The sequence below is a fragment of the Eschrichtius robustus genome, chromosome 15 (assembly GCF_028021215.1).
Source record: "Eschrichtius robustus isolate mEscRob2 chromosome 15, mEscRob2.pri, whole genome shotgun sequence".
NCBI classification, from domain to species: Eukaryota; Metazoa; Chordata; class Mammalia; order Artiodactyla; family Eschrichtiidae; genus Eschrichtius; species Eschrichtius robustus.
In genome coordinates this window covers 59,657,863-59,677,951 of record NC_090838.1, presented here as the reverse complement: position 1 = coordinate 59,677,951, position 20,089 = coordinate 59,657,863, and the positions used below count along the sequence as shown (strand labels likewise).

The window sequence follows — 20,089 nt, the reverse complement described above, 5'->3', positions numbered from 1 at the left end:
GTTAGAAGACTCAAGACAGATTGAATGAAGGCTCCATGCCCTAAATAGCTGTGTACTGTGTAGTAATGGTAATGATGATGACTTCATGAGTGACTTCTCAGAGCTGTCCAGTTCAGCATTCTGCAGTGATGGAAACTTTCTATACATGTATTGTCCCAATATGGTAGCCACTGTCCACATGTGGCTGTTGAGGTAGGATGAGTGAGGAACTAAATTTGAAATTTTATTTCACTTTAAATTTAAATAGCCACATAGAGCTAATGGCCATTGTATTGGACAGTGAAATATCATCATTAAAGAAGGAATCATGGGCTTCCCTGGTGGCAAAGTGGTTAAGAATCCGCCTGCCAATGCAGGGGACATGGGTTCGAGCCCTGGTCTGGGAAGCTCCCACATGCCGCAGAGCAGCTAAGCCTGTGCGCCACAACTACTGAGCCTGTGCTCTAGAGCCTGTGAGCCACAACTACTGAGCCCGTGTGCCACAACTACTGAAGCCCACGCGCCTAGAGCCCTCACTCCACAACAAGAGAAGCCACCGCAAGGAGAAGCCCGTGCTCCACAACAAGAGAAGCCGCCACAATGAGAAGCCCGTACATCGCAACAAAGGGTAGCCCCCACTCGACCCAACTAAAGAAAGCCCGTGCAGCAACAACGAAGGCCCAACACAGCCAAAAATTTATTAAAAAAAAAAAAGGAATAATTCATAATGGAATTAGTGGTTTGTGAATGTTATATATTTCATTATATTTTAATTATTTTAAAATGTATTTAATTCGTATATGACATATATAGATTTATATAATTATAAGTATGTTTGGTCACAGAGAATACCTCACTATTTTGGGTTCACCGTAATTAGATGGTGACCTTGATTTTAAAGAGTGGGTAATCAGGGTGTGGTGGTCAAAAAAAGACTAGAAGTTGGATAATGAGATTTTTGAGGAAAAATTGTGTAGAAAAGATTTAGATATTATGAATATTTCCTTGAATGGGTCAAAATTTTTTCCTTTCTAATTACAGGAAAGCAAAGGCTATGACTTTGAATCTGAAACAGACACAGAGACAATTGCCAAGCTTGTTAAGTACATGTATGACAATCGGGAAAGTCAAGATATAACTTTTACTACCTTGGTGGAGAGAGTCATCCAACAATTGGTATTAAACCACACTTCTAAAGATAATTATTGCCAACACTAATCACAATAAATGCTTAAAAATAACTTCGATAAGTAGGAATTATGCTAATTTCTTAAGTATTTTTTGCTTTTATTTCCCATGTATATAACTATTCAACTTGAATAATTTTGAGAGACTGTTGTTTTAATGATTTTACTTCTTTCCCTGTAGTTTAGTGTCATGGGAACTAAAAATAATCCAAAAGCAGTTTGTCCAAAGACTATGCATACACACACACAAACCCATACACACCACACACAAACATGTACACAGTACACACAGCTGGGGATTCATCACTTTCATGCTTCCTGCTCATTCAAGTGTTCCTCTAGTCAATAACTTAGCGAAGGGTAGCTTCGGTGAAATACACACTCTTTATTCTGGGATAATGTCTGCATGTCTCTAAGCCAGTAGTCAACTCATTTTTCCTTATGGGGACTTTTCCTTGGCCCTGTACCTCTACAGAAAATTATTTCCCAACCCGAGAGAAAAGTGGTGTTTTTGATCTCATCCCAGTTGTCCTAATTAAAGATTAAAGATATCAAAGATACACAAAGGTCCAAATACATAGTGACTTCCACCCCCGCCCCAATCCCACTCATAACTGGCTTTCCCATTTAAAAGCCCTATACTTCTCTATGAAGGTCCAACCCTTACCTCCCATCTCCACCCAAATCTTATGATGTCTGCTGCAAAAGGAGTCAGGAAGGTAGAGAAGATAGAGAACTGTTCCTTCTCTTTACTCAAGGCAGAGTAGTGTGCCTTCCCAGCCTTTTCTTGTTTCTACTCATATAACCCAGTTTTTTCTGTTCCTTCTCCTACCTTATGTTCCTCCTTTATTCATTCTTGATTTCCTTAGGCCCTGTCCCTGAGGAGTTTGGGTTGAGGGGGCGGTATGGTGTGCATGTTAATAATTGTGATTGTGTATATTTATGTCTCCAATATCAAGGACAAAAAGAATGGAAGTTAACAGTGGTATAAAATTACTGGGCCAGAGAATGGGTTTTGGATATGGAGCTTGGGATCTTTTCTGATTCTGCCCTTCCCTTACTAATGCATAGTATGGGAGATATGATGTACCTATTGAGAAGCATTGGTAGCGTGTACAAAGGTGTCTTTTAAAATGGTCTGTTTAGGAGCTATTATCTACTGAGCCTATTTCAAGAGTGGACTTGGTTAAAAAGTGGATCGTGGATACATCAAAGCTCAGGAGTAAGTGTCTACCTAAAATTTAGACTCATTTATAAACTAGTGCAAAAGAGTAGCTGTGTGAACAAAACATTTCTGTGCTGAAGCCAGTATATTTTAGGCATTTCACATTTGATAATTAATTATAATATATATTGCTAATGCATTTTTTTTCCCTCTATAGGAAGGTGCTTTTGCACTTGTATTTAAAAGTGTTCATTTTCCTGGCCAAGCAGTAGGCACAAGGTATATATAAATTTAATAATGACTAATAATTATATGTATTTTGAAACTTTAGAATTATAAGCTTATTCCCTGTACACTATGAATGGCCCTTCACCATAACGGCTCTGTCCTTTTTTAGAGATATCTGTGTGAGTCATCCCTTGGTATCCATGGGGGATTGGTTCCAGGAACTCCCGTGAATACCAAAATCCATGGATGTGCAAGTCCCCTATATAAAATGGTGTAGTGTTTGCGTATAACCTAGATACATACTCCTGTACACTTTAAATCATCTCTAGATTACTTACATACCCTAATGTAATGTAAATGTTACATACATAGTTGTAAATACAGCGCAAATGCTAGTGTGTAAATAGTTGCCAGTGTGTGGCAAATTCAAGTTTTGCTTTTTGGAACTTTCTGGAATTTTTTTTCCCCGAATATTTTCAGTCTGCAGTTGGTTGAATCTGCAGATGTGGAACCCATGCATATGGGAGGTCGACTGTATTTATTTTCATATGCCCTTCTTGTCTGTTGTTTTACCACTATTCCGTGTAACAGAATCCCTTAACAAAGCAAAAACATTTTGGCATTTATAATTGGCCTTTTGTTTGTAGTGGGGCACCATTGTTACTTTGTGAATTTGGATGTTGAATATTTTGTAAAATATCCATATTTTTCAGAACTATATATTCTAGACAGAGTCCTAGATAATTGTACCATTACTACTTTTGCTGGGATATTCAAGCCTAATCATGAAGTCCTTTTTAGAACAGTGTGGAACCCTAAGAGTTGGTAAGAGAGAGCTGTCTTTAAAATGAAGTCAAGGGGGCTAATGTTCATATATTGTTCACACATCAAAAGAAAGGTTCCATTTTACATTAAAAAGGAGAAAGCTTTCTAATGCATCATTATAGAACAGGGGTCTGCAAACTTTTTCTGTAACAGGCCAGATAGTAAATATTTTAGGCTTTCTGGGCCATGTTGCCTCTGTGGCAACCACTTAGTTTTGCTGTCGTAGTGTGAAAGCAGTTGTAGAAAATGTGTAGAGGAAAGGGCATGGCTGTGTTCCAGTAAAAATAGACAAACCTGGCCTGTGGGTCATAGTTGGCTGACTTCTGAATATTTTTTAAAAACTGTTTATGTCGTTCTTTTGTTATATCTGAAGTTGAACTTGGAGGGAGAGTTTAAACATTAGTGCATTACTTATAAAAATGGTTTAATTCTGTTTAATTTTGTACTAACAGAAGAGGTAGCCCTCTGTTGATTGGTGTACGAAGCGAACATAAACTATCTACTGATCATATTCCAATCCTCTACAGAACAGGTAAAAACTATTCCTACATCATGCCATGGGAAAAATGTATAAATTGAGTGCAGTAGTTATAAAGAATTGTTTTCCTTAAATTGATTAAATGCCCCTTTGGTCAGATCCACTTATATATATAGTTCTGTCTAGATATGAAAAGAATTTGTTTTTGTGATTTCTCTGACGAGTAGAATTTTTTTCTGTTATATATCCTTAGCTAGGACTCAGATTGGATCAAAATTCACATGGTGGGGATCACAGGGAGAAAGAGGTGGGAAATGCACTCTGCATGGATGGGGAGGAATCTTATCCTCTTTTGTTCATTCTTTACTAATTCTTTGTTCTTGGAGTGAGTGAATGTGTTGGGCCTCTAAAAACAGGCTTATTTTATGGGGAAACATATTTTGACATTATTTTTCTAATTTGTGGAGTGTATTTTGTCTGTCTGCTTTTGGCATTTAGAAAACTGCTTTTAATAATTTGTTTCTTTAAGATCTCTGAGATTTGAGGAAATAGTTGAAATTTTAAAGTTTTTTCCTTTGTTTTAAATTAAAATCATGTAGGATACATTATTATAAATAAGATGCTGAGATTAGGAAAAGAGCATTGTGTTTGCGTGCTAGGCTATTGTAGATTGACCTCTGTGGTAGTTATTTGAATAATTTAGCCTAATTTTTAACTGAAATATGTTCAAATGGATTTTGTTTTATGCATGACATTTTACGTTTATATTTTTACATTTGATACCTTGATTGGCTTTGTTTGAATTTGGAGTTTTTTTTAAATTTACGTTTGAAGTTTATCTTTTTAGCTGTACAAACTGGATCATTTTATTGATATAATTAGACAAAAAATGATGTGTTATTTTTGTTTACTTTTTTACTAAAAGCTCTCTCTGGAAAAGACACAGGGAATGGTAAATTCAGGAAATTGAAACCCATATTATTAATGCATAATTCTTGGTTTTTTGAAAAAGATTTAGCGAAGTACTCTAAACCTATTCATCTTTAGATAGTGGCTGCTTTCACTGTTTTACCTAGAGCAGAAAGTTATTTCCTTAAATAGCCTTCAGTCCTGAGATGTTAGAACTTATTTTCCTCCTCCCCTCCCTCTCTTTTCAGAAAAAAAACTAGCCTACCAGTATAAATTTTGGATCCAGAGTTCCAGATTTCTGTTAATAATTCTGCTTGTGTATATATTACTTATGTGATGTGTTACCTTGTACAGTGTCTTAGGCTGCTTTTAGAAGCAATGGAAAAACATTGGCTAAGGTCTTAAGAAGTTGGAAGAAAAATTTATCGTGAGACATCTTTTTGAGATGAGGGGTTGTGTTTTAGTAACCCTGAGTTCTCTAGCTCCTAGTAGGTAGATAATGTATGGCTCAGCAGAGTTTAGTTTAAAAAGTACAGCCTCTTATTGAAGAGGCTGTATAAAGGGGAAAACACTGGACTGGCTTTCAAACATTTGCTATTTTCTCCAGGTATAACTACTGACCAAATAAAGCAGGATGATAATAATCATTTCCACTTAAGTCAAATCAGAGGAGATAAACAATAGATGGGAAGACATTTTACAGATTGTAACAGTCATATAGATGTCAAGTGGTAATATTCTTTTCATTTAAATAGGCAGTGATACCTTGAATTCTTCTGAATATTGTATTTAAATATACCCTGTTACTTGAAGAAGGAAATAACCAATATTTGTAGAAAGAATATGGTGAAACTCAACCCCAGTAGGACATTTTATAACCAAAGCTAGTTGTATTTAAAAATTTTAAAATGTAGGTGCTGGCCTATCCTTTTGCCTATTTTTTAATTCACCTTTTTACATACAGTAAAGTTCACTCTTTTTGATGTACAATTTCATGAGTTCTGTCAAGCGCATAGAGTTGTATAATCACCTCCACAATCAAGATAAAGAACAATTTATCCCTCTGACCCTCTGTAGTCAACCCTTGTCCCCATACCCAGCCCCTGGCAAACACTGATCTGTTTTATCTTTTTATAGTGTTATCTTCTCTGGGATGTCATCTTATACTTGTTTTTTAAAGTGTGGTATCTTTCCTGCTATTGAATTTGGGTGGAAAGAGCTATTTTGCTTTCATGCCTAAAACACACCAAATAATCATGGGTTGTGGAGAACTTTGAATGTATGTTACTGAGAATAATTACTATCAGGTTTTTATAGACATGCATTTTAGAGGATGGACGCAATATGAGTTTTTACAAGTGTATTTATGGTATCCTCTGGCCATTGTATCCATTTGGTTACAAGGTCTACTATGTCCTGATCTTAGAGAAAGGTGCTTTTTTGTCTCTGTGACATTTATATAACCTTCAATTAATAGTATTTTCTGTATTTGGCAAATTTGTCAAACTTCATTATGCCTTCTAGTTTTGACTTTAGTTGTGAATAAGCAGAGAGGAAAAAAATTCTTCATCAATAGCTTGACAAATTAAGTAGAAATGCCAGAATTCTAAAGTGCTAGAATGAAAAGATATCATCATTGCAAAAGGACTCTACTTTATCCTGACATAAAAGTAATGTAAGAAAATCCAATTTTAAGAAAGGAGAGGTTCTGGGTTTATAGTTCCAGTGCTTAGCAGTAGCTGCCATGTAGATATACCATGGTTAGAGAGTTATAGGTATCTTTGTTTTGTTTTTCGATCGGAATTAGTGTAGCCTGAACTTTGACTTGTTATGCTGACTTACTGTTAAAATCTAGAGAAGTTTTGTTAGGAGATAATAAAAATATGCCACTAGGCTTCATTTTATTTTTCATTGCACAATTTTGATATTTTTAATGTAATTTTAATGATAAGTTTAAGTACACAAACTTATATGTATTAATTTCATTAAGTTTTGTATGAAGTTAAATTAAAATTAGGCTATACATACATTAAAAAAAGACTTAGTGACATTAATTATTTACCTTTTACTTGGAAAAGAAATATCACATTAAAGAACGTATAGCACAGCACTGTATCTGTCACGCTCTCTTTAATAGTTGCTCTTTCACTCTATGCCCGTTGTTCTTGTTGGCTTATTGCATGGAAGTAGGGTGATCTACCTGGCATTGAAAAGTTGCTGGAATTATTTTGCATTGCTATGGTTTTTTGTTGATTTTGTAGAAAATTATGTATATTTATATATCAGCCATGGTTTTCTACATGTGTGCTGATTCTGTTAACTCTATAATATAGGCAAAGATAAGAAAGGAAGCTGTAATCTCTCTCGTGTGGACAGCACAACTTGCCTTTTCCCCGTTGAAGAAAAAGCAGTGGAGTATTACTTTGCTTCTGATGCAAGGTGAGCTTCCTTGGTTGATTCAGAGAATTCTTAGTAAAACTTCTCATGCTACAAGAAACCAAGAAGTCATTTTGTATATATCTAGTCATGCTGTAGAGGAGAACTTTGTTAATTAAGGATGTGAAGGTGACCTTTTTGGAGATGGTGTTCTAGAACGTTTTTGCTCTCAATTCAAAGTATGTAGGTCAGTGTACAAAGAAGAGATAAGTCCTTGAGACTTGTTCCAGTGTGTTTACTCTGAGCTCGTGTTTTTTTTTTTCCTCTTCTTTTAGGAGCCTTAACCCAGGTTTTATAGGAAGGAGAGATTTTAGATTGGAGAGTAGAATGGCTTAGGAGCATACCAATTATAGTATAATTGCTAACCTATATTGTAGTTTTAATCCAACGTGGACACATCTTTTTAATTCAGAAGTAATTGGCAGCAAAATCACTTTTATATAGGAAATAGTATTAGACTAGGACATTTTGAGAGAAAATGCAGTGGGGATGCTTAGAGGCATTTATAAATGAAATGCGAATAGTAATGAGGATAAAATGGAATCACTCAAATCGCCAACAGGTATTTGAATCATTCATTGTGCCTGAAAGTAAGGGGATCTAAAAATGAATGATCATGCAGTTCACGACTGCAGGGGATGTATTATCTCAGTGAGAAAACAGGCTTCACTGTTCTCTAAATTTTACAGGTATGTAGGGTATGTCGTCGGTGCTGAGATGTGTCATTGCTGTCATTAGGTAGGTTTGTTACAGAGTTGACAGTTTTGGCTTAAATAATCTGGAAGTTGCAGAAGTGTCTTGGCCTCTTTTCATTCACTCATGCGTTCATATTGAACACTCCAGCAAAGCCATGTGCTTGGCTCAGGAGATACTGGTGGGTAAGAATAAAAATATTACTTGTCCTTAAGGAGCTCTTCCTTAACGGAAGAGACAAATTTTAGGCAATGGTCACCAAGTATAGAATTCCAGCCGTGACACGAACTACAGAATGCTTATAACACGGTGACTTAACCGTCCTATGGGTACATTTCTTTAAGGGAATGGTGCTTGAACTGAGAGTTAAGGAGATACTAGGAGTTAATTAGGTAAGGAGGTGGAGGGAAGAACAGGCATTCTCTGCAGATGGATCAGCCTGTGAGATCTTGGGCTGGGTGTGAGTGTGGCTGGCATGGAGAGGAAGTTTGGTGGGAGACAAGGTCAGAGAAAGAGGTAGGGGTCATGGTAAAGGCATTTTGCTGTTTTCCTGAGAGCTAAAGGGAAGCTGTTGAGCGGTGTGTTGGTGAGGGAGAAATCTTGATTAGGGTTGTCTTTTGATGTCCATTTTGGCAGAAATGGAGAGTGGATGGAGGGAGGTTAGAGGGAATGTGGGTGGAAGTTGGGAGGTTCCTGCAGTAGTTCAGCCAAGGGCTGATGGTAGCTTGAACTGGTTTGTGGTGGTGGACACAGAGAGAAGCTTTGGGAAATATTTAGGAGTTATGATTGGAGGACTGATGCTAGGTAGGATGAGGAGGAAATAACCATGCTTTCTCATCTGATCTCATCAAATTGGTTGCCACACAGAGTTCCTTTTCTTCATTGTCTGCAGTGACCATCCCCCTCCTTCATTTCCCTGTAGGGAATGGCATTGATAACCAGAAAGTTGTCAGAGATATTGCAGGGTGATAGACTTTGTATTTGAACTTGGTCCTTTTGTCCTAATGATAGTTGTGTTTATAGTCATCATCCTAGATTATTGATTGTACTGTCTCCTTGAACATTTTTAGTGCTGTCATAGAACACACCAATCGTGTCATCTTTCTCGAGGATGATGATGTCGCTGCAGTGGTGGACGGCCGTCTTTCTATCCATCGAATTAAACGGACTGCGGGAGATCACCCTGGACGAGCTGTGCAGACCCTCCAGATGGAACTCCAGCAGATCATGAAGGGTGAACCTTTTTATCCTGTTACACCTTGGTGTCCTCGATGGAAAGGATATTTTCTCCTTCCTGACCTGGTGTAGGAATCTGATAATACAGATTAGTGAAGGGATAACCCCAGAAAGGGGCATGATTCTTTGGAGAAATTATCTGCTGTTTTGACAATACTTCTTCAGATGAATTCATGGTTTCTTGTTTCTAACATTAAAAAAGAAATCAATTATTTAAGTGGTACTTGATGTTTTAAGATACTTTATAAACATAGTTTGTGTTCTATTCTTTGTTCCTCTCTTATTCTCTCTGTGCTTCAGTTTTCTCATATGTGAAATGGGGATAATAGGATTTACCTCATTAAGGTTGTTTTGGGGATTAAGCCCTTACAACAGTGTCTGACATGCTTAGTGAGCTCTACATAATGTTTGCTACTATTAACTATTATGATTATGGTGATTGTGGTTTTTATTTTCCTTTCTGATGGGGTTGTGGTGAAAAACAAGCTAACATTTATTGCATAATGGCTATATGTCAAGTCTTTACTATATTAATCCACACTACCACGCTATGAAATAGCTGCTAGAACAGATTATTTTACAGATTAAGGAATTTCCCAGAGCTGGTTAGCTATTAAAAGATAGAATCATGATTTGAACCTAGATCTGACTCTAAAACTTAAGCTTGTCCCACTCCCCTGTTTTTCTATAATTGCATATTTTAGGTATGAAGTTAATAAAAGTATTTTTCCTCCTTGTTTATTTTTCTTCCCGTTGGGTAAAATGTCATATATGAATATTGTTCTCTACTGCATGACCTTTCGTTTCATTTCATTTACTAAGATTATATTAAAGGAGATAGACTTTTAGTTGAATACAAATTTCTTATCCTTTGGCTTGTTAATTTTTGTTTTAATGATACAATTTATATTACTTTAGGCAACTTCAGTTCATTTATGCAGAAGGAAATTTTTGAGCAGCCAGAGTCAGTTGTGAACACAATGAGAGGAAGAGTCAACTTTGATGACTATACTGGTAATTACATGTGAATTATGTTATTATTTCAAAGTCTCTCATGGGGGTTGACATTGACAGCCTTATCGGGTTCATTGTCCTTTATAGCCTTGTAGAATAACTATGGCTGCCAGCCATCAGTGGAGCCCGGTCTTCTTTTAAAAGTCCTTCAGTGTGTGATTCCACTGATATGAGGTGTATCTAGGTTAGTCAGATTTGTAGAGACAGAAGGTAGATTAGTGGTCACCAGGGGCTGGGGAGAGGGGGGAATGGAGAGTTAGTGTTTAACGGGTATAGGGCTTCAGTTTGGGACGATGCCAAAGTTCTGAGATGGGTGATGGTCATGATTGCGCAACAATGTGAATGTGCTTAATACCACTGAATTGTACACTTACAAATAGTTAAAACGGTAAATTTTATGTTATGTATATTTTACCACAATAAAAAATAAGGGAATAATAATAATAATGGTTGCCGGGAGCTGAAGGGACAGGGGAGTGGAGGGTGACTGCTAATGGATACAGGTGTTTTGGAGGTGATGAAAGTCTAAAGTTAGATAGTGGTAATGGTTGCACAACTCTGAAATACTAAACACCACGATCATACACTTTCAAAGGGTGAATTTTATGGTAAGTGGCATACCTCTAAAATGGTTATGAAAAATATAAGAAATGCCTAGAAAGTCACATTTGAAAATTGTCAGTTATGGGACTATTAGGGTGATTTTCCTGGAGAAAAAAAGAAGTCCTTCAGTGTACCATTAAGAACATTTAACTTCTTTTCAGTACAAAAATCCTTTATTGGGCACCTACTATGTACCAGGGACTGTTCTGAACACTGAATTCTCAGAAGAATGGGACCTGGTCCCCTTGTTGGGAAGCTTGCTTGTATGTGTTCAGCCTAGGTTTTCTCTCTCAGTTTATAAATGAGTGAAGTGTGAACTTCCCAGAGGTTTTCCAGGTGTTTGCCTAACGCCTTATGGGATAACCTGTACCTTCCTGCCTGTTTAAGGTGGGGTGACAGTGCAGCTCTGGTCTTACTTCTGGAAGTTCTCTCTAGACCTTGTGTCACAGGAGTTTCTGCACCTTGCTGAGATGAGTTTGAGACTGACTTTCTGTGGTCATAGGGTATCCATAAACTATTTATCGCTAAATCAGATTTATGGAACATTCTTCATGACCAGTTTAATAAACAGTTTAACAAACAAGCTTTGGGCTAAGCTTCTCAGTGTTAGGAATCAGTTTTTGAGAAATTATATCTAGTATGCAACAATCTTTTCCTGAATTTGTGTGTTATACATATAATATTAAGTGCCTTCTCTTTTATGTCACGTCCTGCTAACTGATAGAGAATGATTCTCTGAATAAATGTGGTTTTTGTATACTTTTCTTTTCTGGAGGCATCAGACTCTTTCTCAGCAGGAGAGATTTGTTGAAGGCTGAATTATAAGTTGAACATCTGGTGAACATGGTGTGTGGAGCACCATGCTGAATGTATCAGGGACTGTAGGAAAGTTACCTCTGCTGCGGTCTCCTCCTTGAGGTTCTTAGAAGGGGGATGAATACATAATTAACTATTTAAAGAAAGGTAAAATATGATAAATGACATTAGAAACACAGTTTAATGTTGAAATGTTTAAAGTTTAGTGTTGAATTTAGAGAAAGTAGAGAATGAATCTGTTTGTGGACAGGGGGCCAGGGAAGGCTCCATGAAGTAGGCAGGTGGTGGTTTAAAGGATTTGGAAGGTTTGAATAGGTTAAGATGAGATGGGAGCATTGCAGTTGGGTAGAGTGCATTTGCTAAGAGGAGATAGTAGAAAACCATCAGAAATTTGTTTGTGAAATAATATGTAGTCCAGTTTGTCTGCCGCATCTAGTACTTGAAGAGGAATAGAGAGCAGTAAGTCTAGGGAAGAAGGTGAGAGGAACTGCCCAGGAGGGCCGTGAATGCATTCTGTTGAGTGTGAACTGCCCAGGAGGGCCGTGAATGCATTCTGTTGAGTGTGAACTGCCCAGGAGGGCCGTGAATGCATTCTATTGAGTGTGAACTGCCCAGGAGGGCCGTGAATGCATTCTGTTGAGTGTGAAGGGTACCTCCCTTTGTAGAAATTGCAGAGCTGTTAGGAGACTTAGGAGCCAGGGGTGATCAGAGCTTTACTGAAGTGACCTGGGTACCAGTCTCCAGTGTGCATTGGAGGAGCGAGAGGCTGAGATGCAGTCGCCAGTAAGGATGTTGTCCCATCTGGGGTAAAGCAGTGGGGAATGGGAGGGCAGCGGGGGCCAGGAGAGAAACAGGAGCACTCCAAAGAAGGACCTGTATCTGCTTGTGTGGGAGAGGGGGTTGTGGAAGGTGGTTGAACTGGAAGAACGGGGAGAGTAGCAGTAAATACTGTTATGGTATGGAATGGAAATAAGGTTAGGAAAAAGTTTTGTTTTATAAGGGAAAAGAAGGAGATAAACTTTGAAAAGTCATGATTTTAAAAAGCACTTTTATCTATGGTATGTGTTCCTCATAAAAGTTCTATAATATAAACAGGATAGCTGTTATCTTTTTTGTTGTTAAGATAAGGAAATTGAGGCTCTGTCAGTTTGCAGTCTGGCCAAAGGTCACACCGCCAGTCATCTATGGAGCCGGACTAGCCTCCAGTGTTCAGTGGTGTTCCCGCTCCATCCCACCCCTTTCCTCCAGACACTCCTGCTGTAGTTAGTGGTCTCCCTTACCAGAAGTAGGAGTCTCTCCAAAGCATCAGTTCAGACCATGGGCGACTCCTTCCAGAACTATCCCAAACGCCCCTCGGCCATCAGGGAATTTGCTAGGGCTAATTTTAGGGAAACGCTTGTGACCAGCTAATCTCACTGTCTAACCTCCCTGTCCTTCTTGGTCATCATCTGAAATACAAGTCTCTCTGATAGTCTGTCTGCTTTATACTTAGTCATCTCCAAACGGATTTGCCTTTGCATGACTCCCTACCCAGCCTCTTAATGTTGTTTCCTTTTCCCTCAAGTCTTTTCAATACATGCCGAGGTCTGAGGCAGAGGTACGTGAAAAGGAACAGCAAGAGTGCCAGTCTGGCTGGGGTGGCCTGGGTGAGAGGAGACGTGCTAGGAGAGTAGGTCAGAGTGAAGCAGGAGGCAGGGCTCTTGGCCACTTGAAGGCCATATAAGGAGTTTGGACTTCATTCCAAAATTACTTGGGAAGCCAATGAAGCTTTTCGTTGTTTTATTTTCTACTTAACTAGTTTCTTAAAATAGAGAGATATAATCGGCCCTCTCAGTATTGAAATTTAAAAGGAAGAACGTAAATTATTCAAAAATATAAAAAGCAAGACATCTACCTTGGTTCCATTTTGTAACTAGTTAAGGCAGAAGAAAAGAGTGGAGGAGATAAAGAGCAGGGGCAGAGTAGACAGACTGACGGAGGGTCAGATGGAGAAGGACGCGGCCCACGGGCGTGCTCACTGCTCTCCTCAGCCGGGTGCCGAACTGTCTGGTAGCCACACAGAGCCTTGGGCAGTATATTCACTTGGTAGGTGCTCAGAATATTAGTTGAATAATTGAATGAATGTTGGATGAACATTTCTCACAGGTAGAAAACTAGCCATGTGTAGAAGGACCCATAGACAAGGCACCCTTAGCAGAACACATACGTGGCTATAGAGACAGAAAGAGGACAGACTCATTGGAGGGTTTTGTGATCAGATTTATGTTTTTAAAGAATCCCTCTAAAAGATCATTCTGGCTGTGTGTGGAGAACAGGCTCTAGGAGGTAGAGAATAGAAGTTAGGAGAGTATGGCTCTTGTCCCGGGGAGGGATGTTGGACTTGGCTGATGATGTTAGAGGTACAGTTTGAAGGTGGGGCTCACAGGACTTGCTTCTGCAGTCGCTGTTGAGCAACCAAGGATGGATGACCCTGCCGTTAGGTGGACGGGGTGGCATTGACTGAGATGGGAAAGACTGAGAGGAGAGTGGTTTATATTGTGTTGAGGGCACTGTTCTGGGCATGTAATGGAAATGAACACAACTAAGACAATTTTTTTCCCAAGCAGGCTCACTGAGATATAATTAGGTATAATAAAATTGACTGTTCTTAATGTATAATTCAGCGAGTTTTGTCCAACTTCCACAACATGGTCATAATCCTAAACAACCTGTACAACAATCAAGAGTTAGCACAGATCCTTCACTGGAAAAATTTCCCCAAGCCCCTTTGTAGTCAGCCCTTTCCCCACCTCGAGCCGCCAGCATCTACTGATCTATTGTCCGTGTCCCTATAGTTCTGCCTTTAAGATACCTTTTAATCTGAAGAGAGGAATGTAAAAATGACCGAACAAGGTAGGATGTGGTAGATACTGTAGTTGTGTAGGCGTGTCAGGGGGTGCGGAAGGTTAGTTACAAGTTGGGGGTGGCCAGTTAAGTTCTGACTTACTTAGTTTACATTTCAAAACGAGAGAGAACTGTGCTTCCTAAGAGGAATATGAATGCTTTAAAAGAGCAGTGTTGTTTCCCAGATTGGCATTGGCCACTTCTGAAAAGCGATTACCTGTTTCATATGGTTCTTTCCTAAATAATTATATCCACAAACATTTATTTCAGTGAATTTGGGCGGTTTGAAGGATCACATTAAGGAGATCCAGAGGTGTCGGCGTTTGATTCTTATCGCTTGTGGAACAAGTTATCATGCTGGTGTAGCAGTAAGTGGCTTCTTAAAATTTTAGTTTAATTGTCATTTTGGGTATTAGAAGATATCTGCAGATAAACAGTATCTCCAGTAACACACCATGTAAAACTATTTTTTGTTAAAACATCGTGTTTTCTTTTCATGTTGTGATGGCAAAAATCAAGAAGGTTGGGGGGAGAAATTTTAATAGCTACTTGGAATTATTTATCAATGGATCATCTGCTTTAGAAAGGTCCTTACATATACAGGTAGACCGCCTGCAACTAACTTCATGAAAGGCAAAGAGTGGAAAGTTCTTATGCCATCCTGGCCTTGCAGTCCACAGTGCATGCCTACTTCTGTTAGAGCCATCACTGGGTTTTGTGTATCATTGTTCACTTGCCCCAGACAGATGGCTGTGTGAACCTCAACAGGATTTTACTTGGTAGGCACATTTCTGCAAAGAAGGGAAGTCTTCTTTTTGATAGACTTTGTTCTTTAAATTGTTATTTTGGAAGCTGAAATTCTGTATCAAAGATGTGTGTTGGTTGTCAATATAGAAGCGTAGGAATTTAACAGTCTTTTAGTCCAATAAATCAGATCCACGTGTAGTTTCCCTTGTAAAGAGACAGGTAATGTGCTGTTGATGTCAACTCCTGTAAGTAGAGAAAACCCTTACACACTCAGTTTCTACTTTTAGGATTGATTTCCAAAGTTCATGACAGTAATTTTTTTATTTGCTGGGGCATAAATATTAATTATCTATACTCGTGGGAGCCATTCATTTGACGAGTGAGTGAAACTAGCTGGTCACTCAACCCTTGCATCTCAATAGGCTTTCTTCTTCTCTAAAGCACCCCCTTCTCCCTCCCCTCCCCACCCCCTGCCCCAAATTACATGGTCCTAAAAAGGAAAATCTGTGCAGTTTTGAAGGGAAGAGTTGTTAAAGAGTGATTGTTTTGAGCACTGGAAAAAAAAGAATGAATTAAAGACATTAGTGTAAATTAAGGGATTGCCTAATTTAATGGTGGCTTAGATCTATTATTGAATGAGCCCTCTATTCAGAAATACAAAATTTGATTAAATGTTTCATCCAATGCTAAGCCTGAATTGTGGGGCATAAATTATATATATGCTGTGTTAGAATTCTCTAATTTGAGAAGATGTAAGGGTTTTGTTTTGTTTTGGGTTTTCTGGTGGATGCTGAGACTACTATAGTTAACAAACAAATATTAGAAATCCTGTGTGGTTTAGCATACAAAATAGTGTCCTTGAATTAATTCTAGCTAGGTTATCTACCCCCTACTCTACCCTCCATACTACAGAGTTTGAAAATAGTGAGCTTTCTTAAACAAGATTTTTAAAGTGTATTGACTTTTTTTGAGAAAAAGCATTCTTTATGAATACATAGTATTTCTGAAGTGTTTATTTTTAATTCAGTGTTTATGATACATCTGTTATTATATCATTTGAAATTCTCAGTGATTTGGTATTATATGAATTGTCATTTAAAGATTAGGAACTGGGAAGTTAGAGTTAATATACAAGCTAACTCAGAACAGTGCTTTTTCCACTTCTCAAAACATTTTATATGTGTGGGTGTATTTGCTTATAAGAATACATACATTGATAATTGTCTAAAGAGACTTGTGCTAAAATATTAACAGTGCTTATCTCCTGGGTGGTGGGACTTTGGTTATTTTATTTTTTTATGCTTTAATCTCTGTTGTTTGTATTTTCTAACATTGTGTTATGTATCATTTTTATAATCAGAAAAAGTGAAAACTATACATTGAGTCTGAAGAAGTCCAGTGAAAAAGAGTATTTGATGTAAAGTTGTATGACCAAGTCATCTTTTCTCTGCAGACACGTCAAGTTCTTGAAGAGCTGACTGAGTTGCCTGTTATGGTGGAGCTAGCCAGTGATTTCCTAGATAGAAACACCCCGGTTTTTCGAGATGATGTTTGCTTTTTCATTAGTCAGTCAGGTATGCTAATCTTAAAGACTTAAAGAAAAGGAAAGTCATTCTTTCTAACAACTGTAGCATATGTTGGCAAAACTGATATTTAAAGATAAACTGGTTATTGCAGATAACTTGACAAATATAGGTTTATTTTGATGTTATGGAATTCTTAATGAGTTAGTAAAATCAACACATTTTACACTCAGAAGAGCTGAATTTTTAAAGACAAAGAAGGAAAGATGATCCTAAGAAGTAGGATCCTATTATTAAAAGTTTTACAAATTTATTGTTTTAAGTACATGTTTTAAATTTTGTTTAAAACAAATGAGGGGAAAAGGGAGGGAGCTATGAATTGGGAATTTGGGATTAACAGATACACGCTACTATATATAAAATAAACAACAAGGACCTACTGTATAGCACAGGGAACTATACTCAGTATCTTGTAATAACGTATAATGGAAAAGAATCTGAAAAAAATATATATGTATAACTGAATCACTTTGATGTACAACTGAAACACTGTAAATCAACTATACTTCAGTTAAAAAATAACAAAACAAATGATATTGTTGAAAGAGTAGTCAGTTTTCTGTTTTTGCATCTAAAAAACAGCATATGTTGACTGCTCTGTGTGTTACTTTTGTCTTCCTTTTTACCCAGGCGAGACAGCAGATACCCTGATGGGTCTTCGGTACTGCAAGGAGAGAGGAGCTTTAACTGTCGGGATCACAAACACGGTTGGCAGTTCCATATCAAGAGAGACAGACTGTGGAGTTCACATCAATGCTGGGCCCGAGATTGGGGTGGCCAGCACAAAGGTAAGTTCTTGACTTAGTTCTCATGTGATTATTTACATAATCATAGTGTTGGTGAAACAGACTAATCTTTATCTTATATTTCATTTCTTAGCACTTGTAGAATTCATATTGTTTACTAATCGTAATTATCGTAAGCCTTAAGGGTCAGTAATAGATAAAACACTTGTTGTCCCCCTTCCTCACACTCATCTTAACAGTTTAAAAGGGACAAGCGTTTGTAACGTAAAGCTCATTTTGCAAACGTCTCTTCTGACTCTCCACATTCAACACTTATATTCCTCCTGCTGTGTGAGGTGGGGTATGTGGTAAGTATAATGCCCCTTCTTAATTAAGTATAGTAGGGCATTAGAAAAATAACAAATTAGAAACACCCAGCTTAAGTCTAATAATTTTTGACATTTTTATTTACAGGTTTATACTATCCTAATAAATGTGCCAAAATTTACACACTCCCTTTGAAAGTTTGTAAAGAGGAGTACACTTTTGGTATAAAATTTGGCTATTTAAAAAAATAAATTGAGTATTATATGACAATATCTGTTTCTCTTTAGATATACATCTGTGGAGATTTAAAAGCACCTTCATTTTCATTTTTAAGGCCTAGTGAGACTACTTTCCTCTTTGAAATTGGGATATGCATAAATTTAGTACTAGTAATAAAAATAGGAATCTTAGAAAGTTGTATAAATGCAAAAGATGTTCTCCACAAATATATTACCCTTTATAGTTTCAAAATTTCAGTTTCTTGTCTTTTTCTGCCTAAGTCTAATATTTCTTACTGATTGTTGAATAAGATGCTTAGGTTTTGGTGGATTTGAGTTTAATTAAGGGAAGATGATGTTAACATATACAAACCACATTTGTTTCTTTTTCCATTTAAAGAACTTCATGGGGAATTTTTTTGTGGAAAAGTTATAATTCTTAAGTAAAAATTCTGAGTGAGGTTTTTGTTTCTTGGTTACTTTGATATTGCTAACACTATAATTTACAGAAAACTGAAGCCTGAATTTTCTCCATGTGGTGATTAAAACATGTAAGATATTTGTGCTTGGGTTTCCATTCTGTGCCTGAATGAATAAACAGCTGCCCTCAGCAGCAGCTTGTGGATTCTTGGAACAGTGTCCAGACAGACAGCTTTGATCAGGGATTAGAATCCCAGACCCTTCATTCAAACACATTTGAAGCAAGGGCTTCAGTGTGGCATGTGTGGGATGTGGGATCATATCACTGAATGGAGGCTATTGACTTATCTTTTTACTGAATCTTTCTTGATCTGTGAGCTGCCAGGGGAAATGCAGGTTTTTTTTGATTTCTAATTGTATCATTCATGAAAACTTAAATTTTCCTCAATGTTTTATTATAATATTCAAACATACAGCAGAATTAAAAGAATTTTACATGAATACCTGTATACCCATCACCTAGATTCTGCCGTTAACCTTTTTTCTACAGTTTTATTGAGGTATAATTTTCATACCATAGTATTCACCAATTTTAAGTGTATATGGTTTTAGTAAATTTGGCTGTTTATCACCACAGTCCAATTTTAGAAGACTTAATCACCTGAAAAAGTTCCTTTGTCCCCCTTTCCAGTCAATTCCCACTCCTACCCCTCTGCCTCAGCCTCAGGCAAGTATTGCTTTCTCTTGCTATATTATTTCATTTTCTAGAAATTTCTTATAAGTGGAATTGTATAATACATGTCTTTTGTATCTAGCTTCTTCCATTTAACATGACATTTTGAGATTTTTTTCATGTGTTATTTGTATCAGTAGTTTTTTTTTTTCCTGCAAGTCCTTTTCTAAAATCTTTTTGTTTTGAAATAACTATAGATTTATAGGAAGTTGCAAAGATAGTAGAGAAGTCCATGTACTCTTTACCCAGGTTCTTCCAATGGTACATCTTGTATAGGAAAATAAGCATCTTTTTATAGTATATACTGTAATTCTTTAAAAAAATGACTCCCTGAAAAATTTTAGTATTATGGCAGCTTAGTCTTAGTTTAATTTTTCTTGGATTCTAAAGTAATTTTGTTTTCCTTAACTGCCATAGACATTCTGGGCTTGGAGTTATTTAAAAGTTTTGGGGTGTTTAGTTATAGATCATTTCTGAATGGCAAATATAAGTTTATATGTTAATGGGTGATGAAAGAAATTCTAATTGATCCTGATCCCTGGGCTCTGTGATAGAGCTAGCATAAGAATTCTATAATCTTGATGATTAATTCCCAACTTTGCCTGAAAAACTGTCAAGGTTAGAGAGATATTATTAAACTTCTCAGAGTGTTTGAACATAGACAATTTGATATTTCTGTAGAAATTGATAGGTATAACTGTGCAGACTCAGTAATTCTTGTATGTTATTGCAGGTGTTTAGAATTTCACCACAGTACTGACTTTTGTTGATTTAAAAAAAAAAATAAACCAATATAACTTTTATTTTTGGCTGAGTAAAAAGTAAAACCAAGTTGAAAAGTTGAGAGTCAGCATTGTCCTGGTAAATTCTTTCAAACCTCAGTA

The 20,089-nt window shown here is 37.2% G+C and overlaps 1 protein-coding gene across 1 annotated transcript in view; it reads left to right on the top strand.

Moving 5' to 3' along the window:
- Positions 1-20,089, top strand: part of GFPT1 (glutamine--fructose-6-phosphate transaminase 1) — a 65,158-nt gene that overhangs the window by 28,213 nt on the left and 16,856 nt on the right. The window contains exons 6-14 of the mRNA XM_068564846.1: positions 1,021-1,155; positions 2,549-2,610; positions 3,837-3,916; positions 7,105-7,210; positions 8,971-9,134; positions 10,055-10,150; positions 14,723-14,820; positions 16,653-16,773; positions 17,413-17,570. Of these exons, the coding sequence (XP_068420947.1) occupies positions 1,021-1,155; positions 2,549-2,610; positions 3,837-3,916; positions 7,105-7,210; positions 8,971-9,134; positions 10,055-10,150; positions 14,723-14,820; positions 16,653-16,773; positions 17,413-17,570 (1,020 nt within the window). The remainder of the gene's footprint in view (positions 1-1,020; positions 1,156-2,548; positions 2,611-3,836; positions 3,917-7,104; positions 7,211-8,970; positions 9,135-10,054; positions 10,151-14,722; positions 14,821-16,652; positions 16,774-17,412; positions 17,571-20,089) is intronic.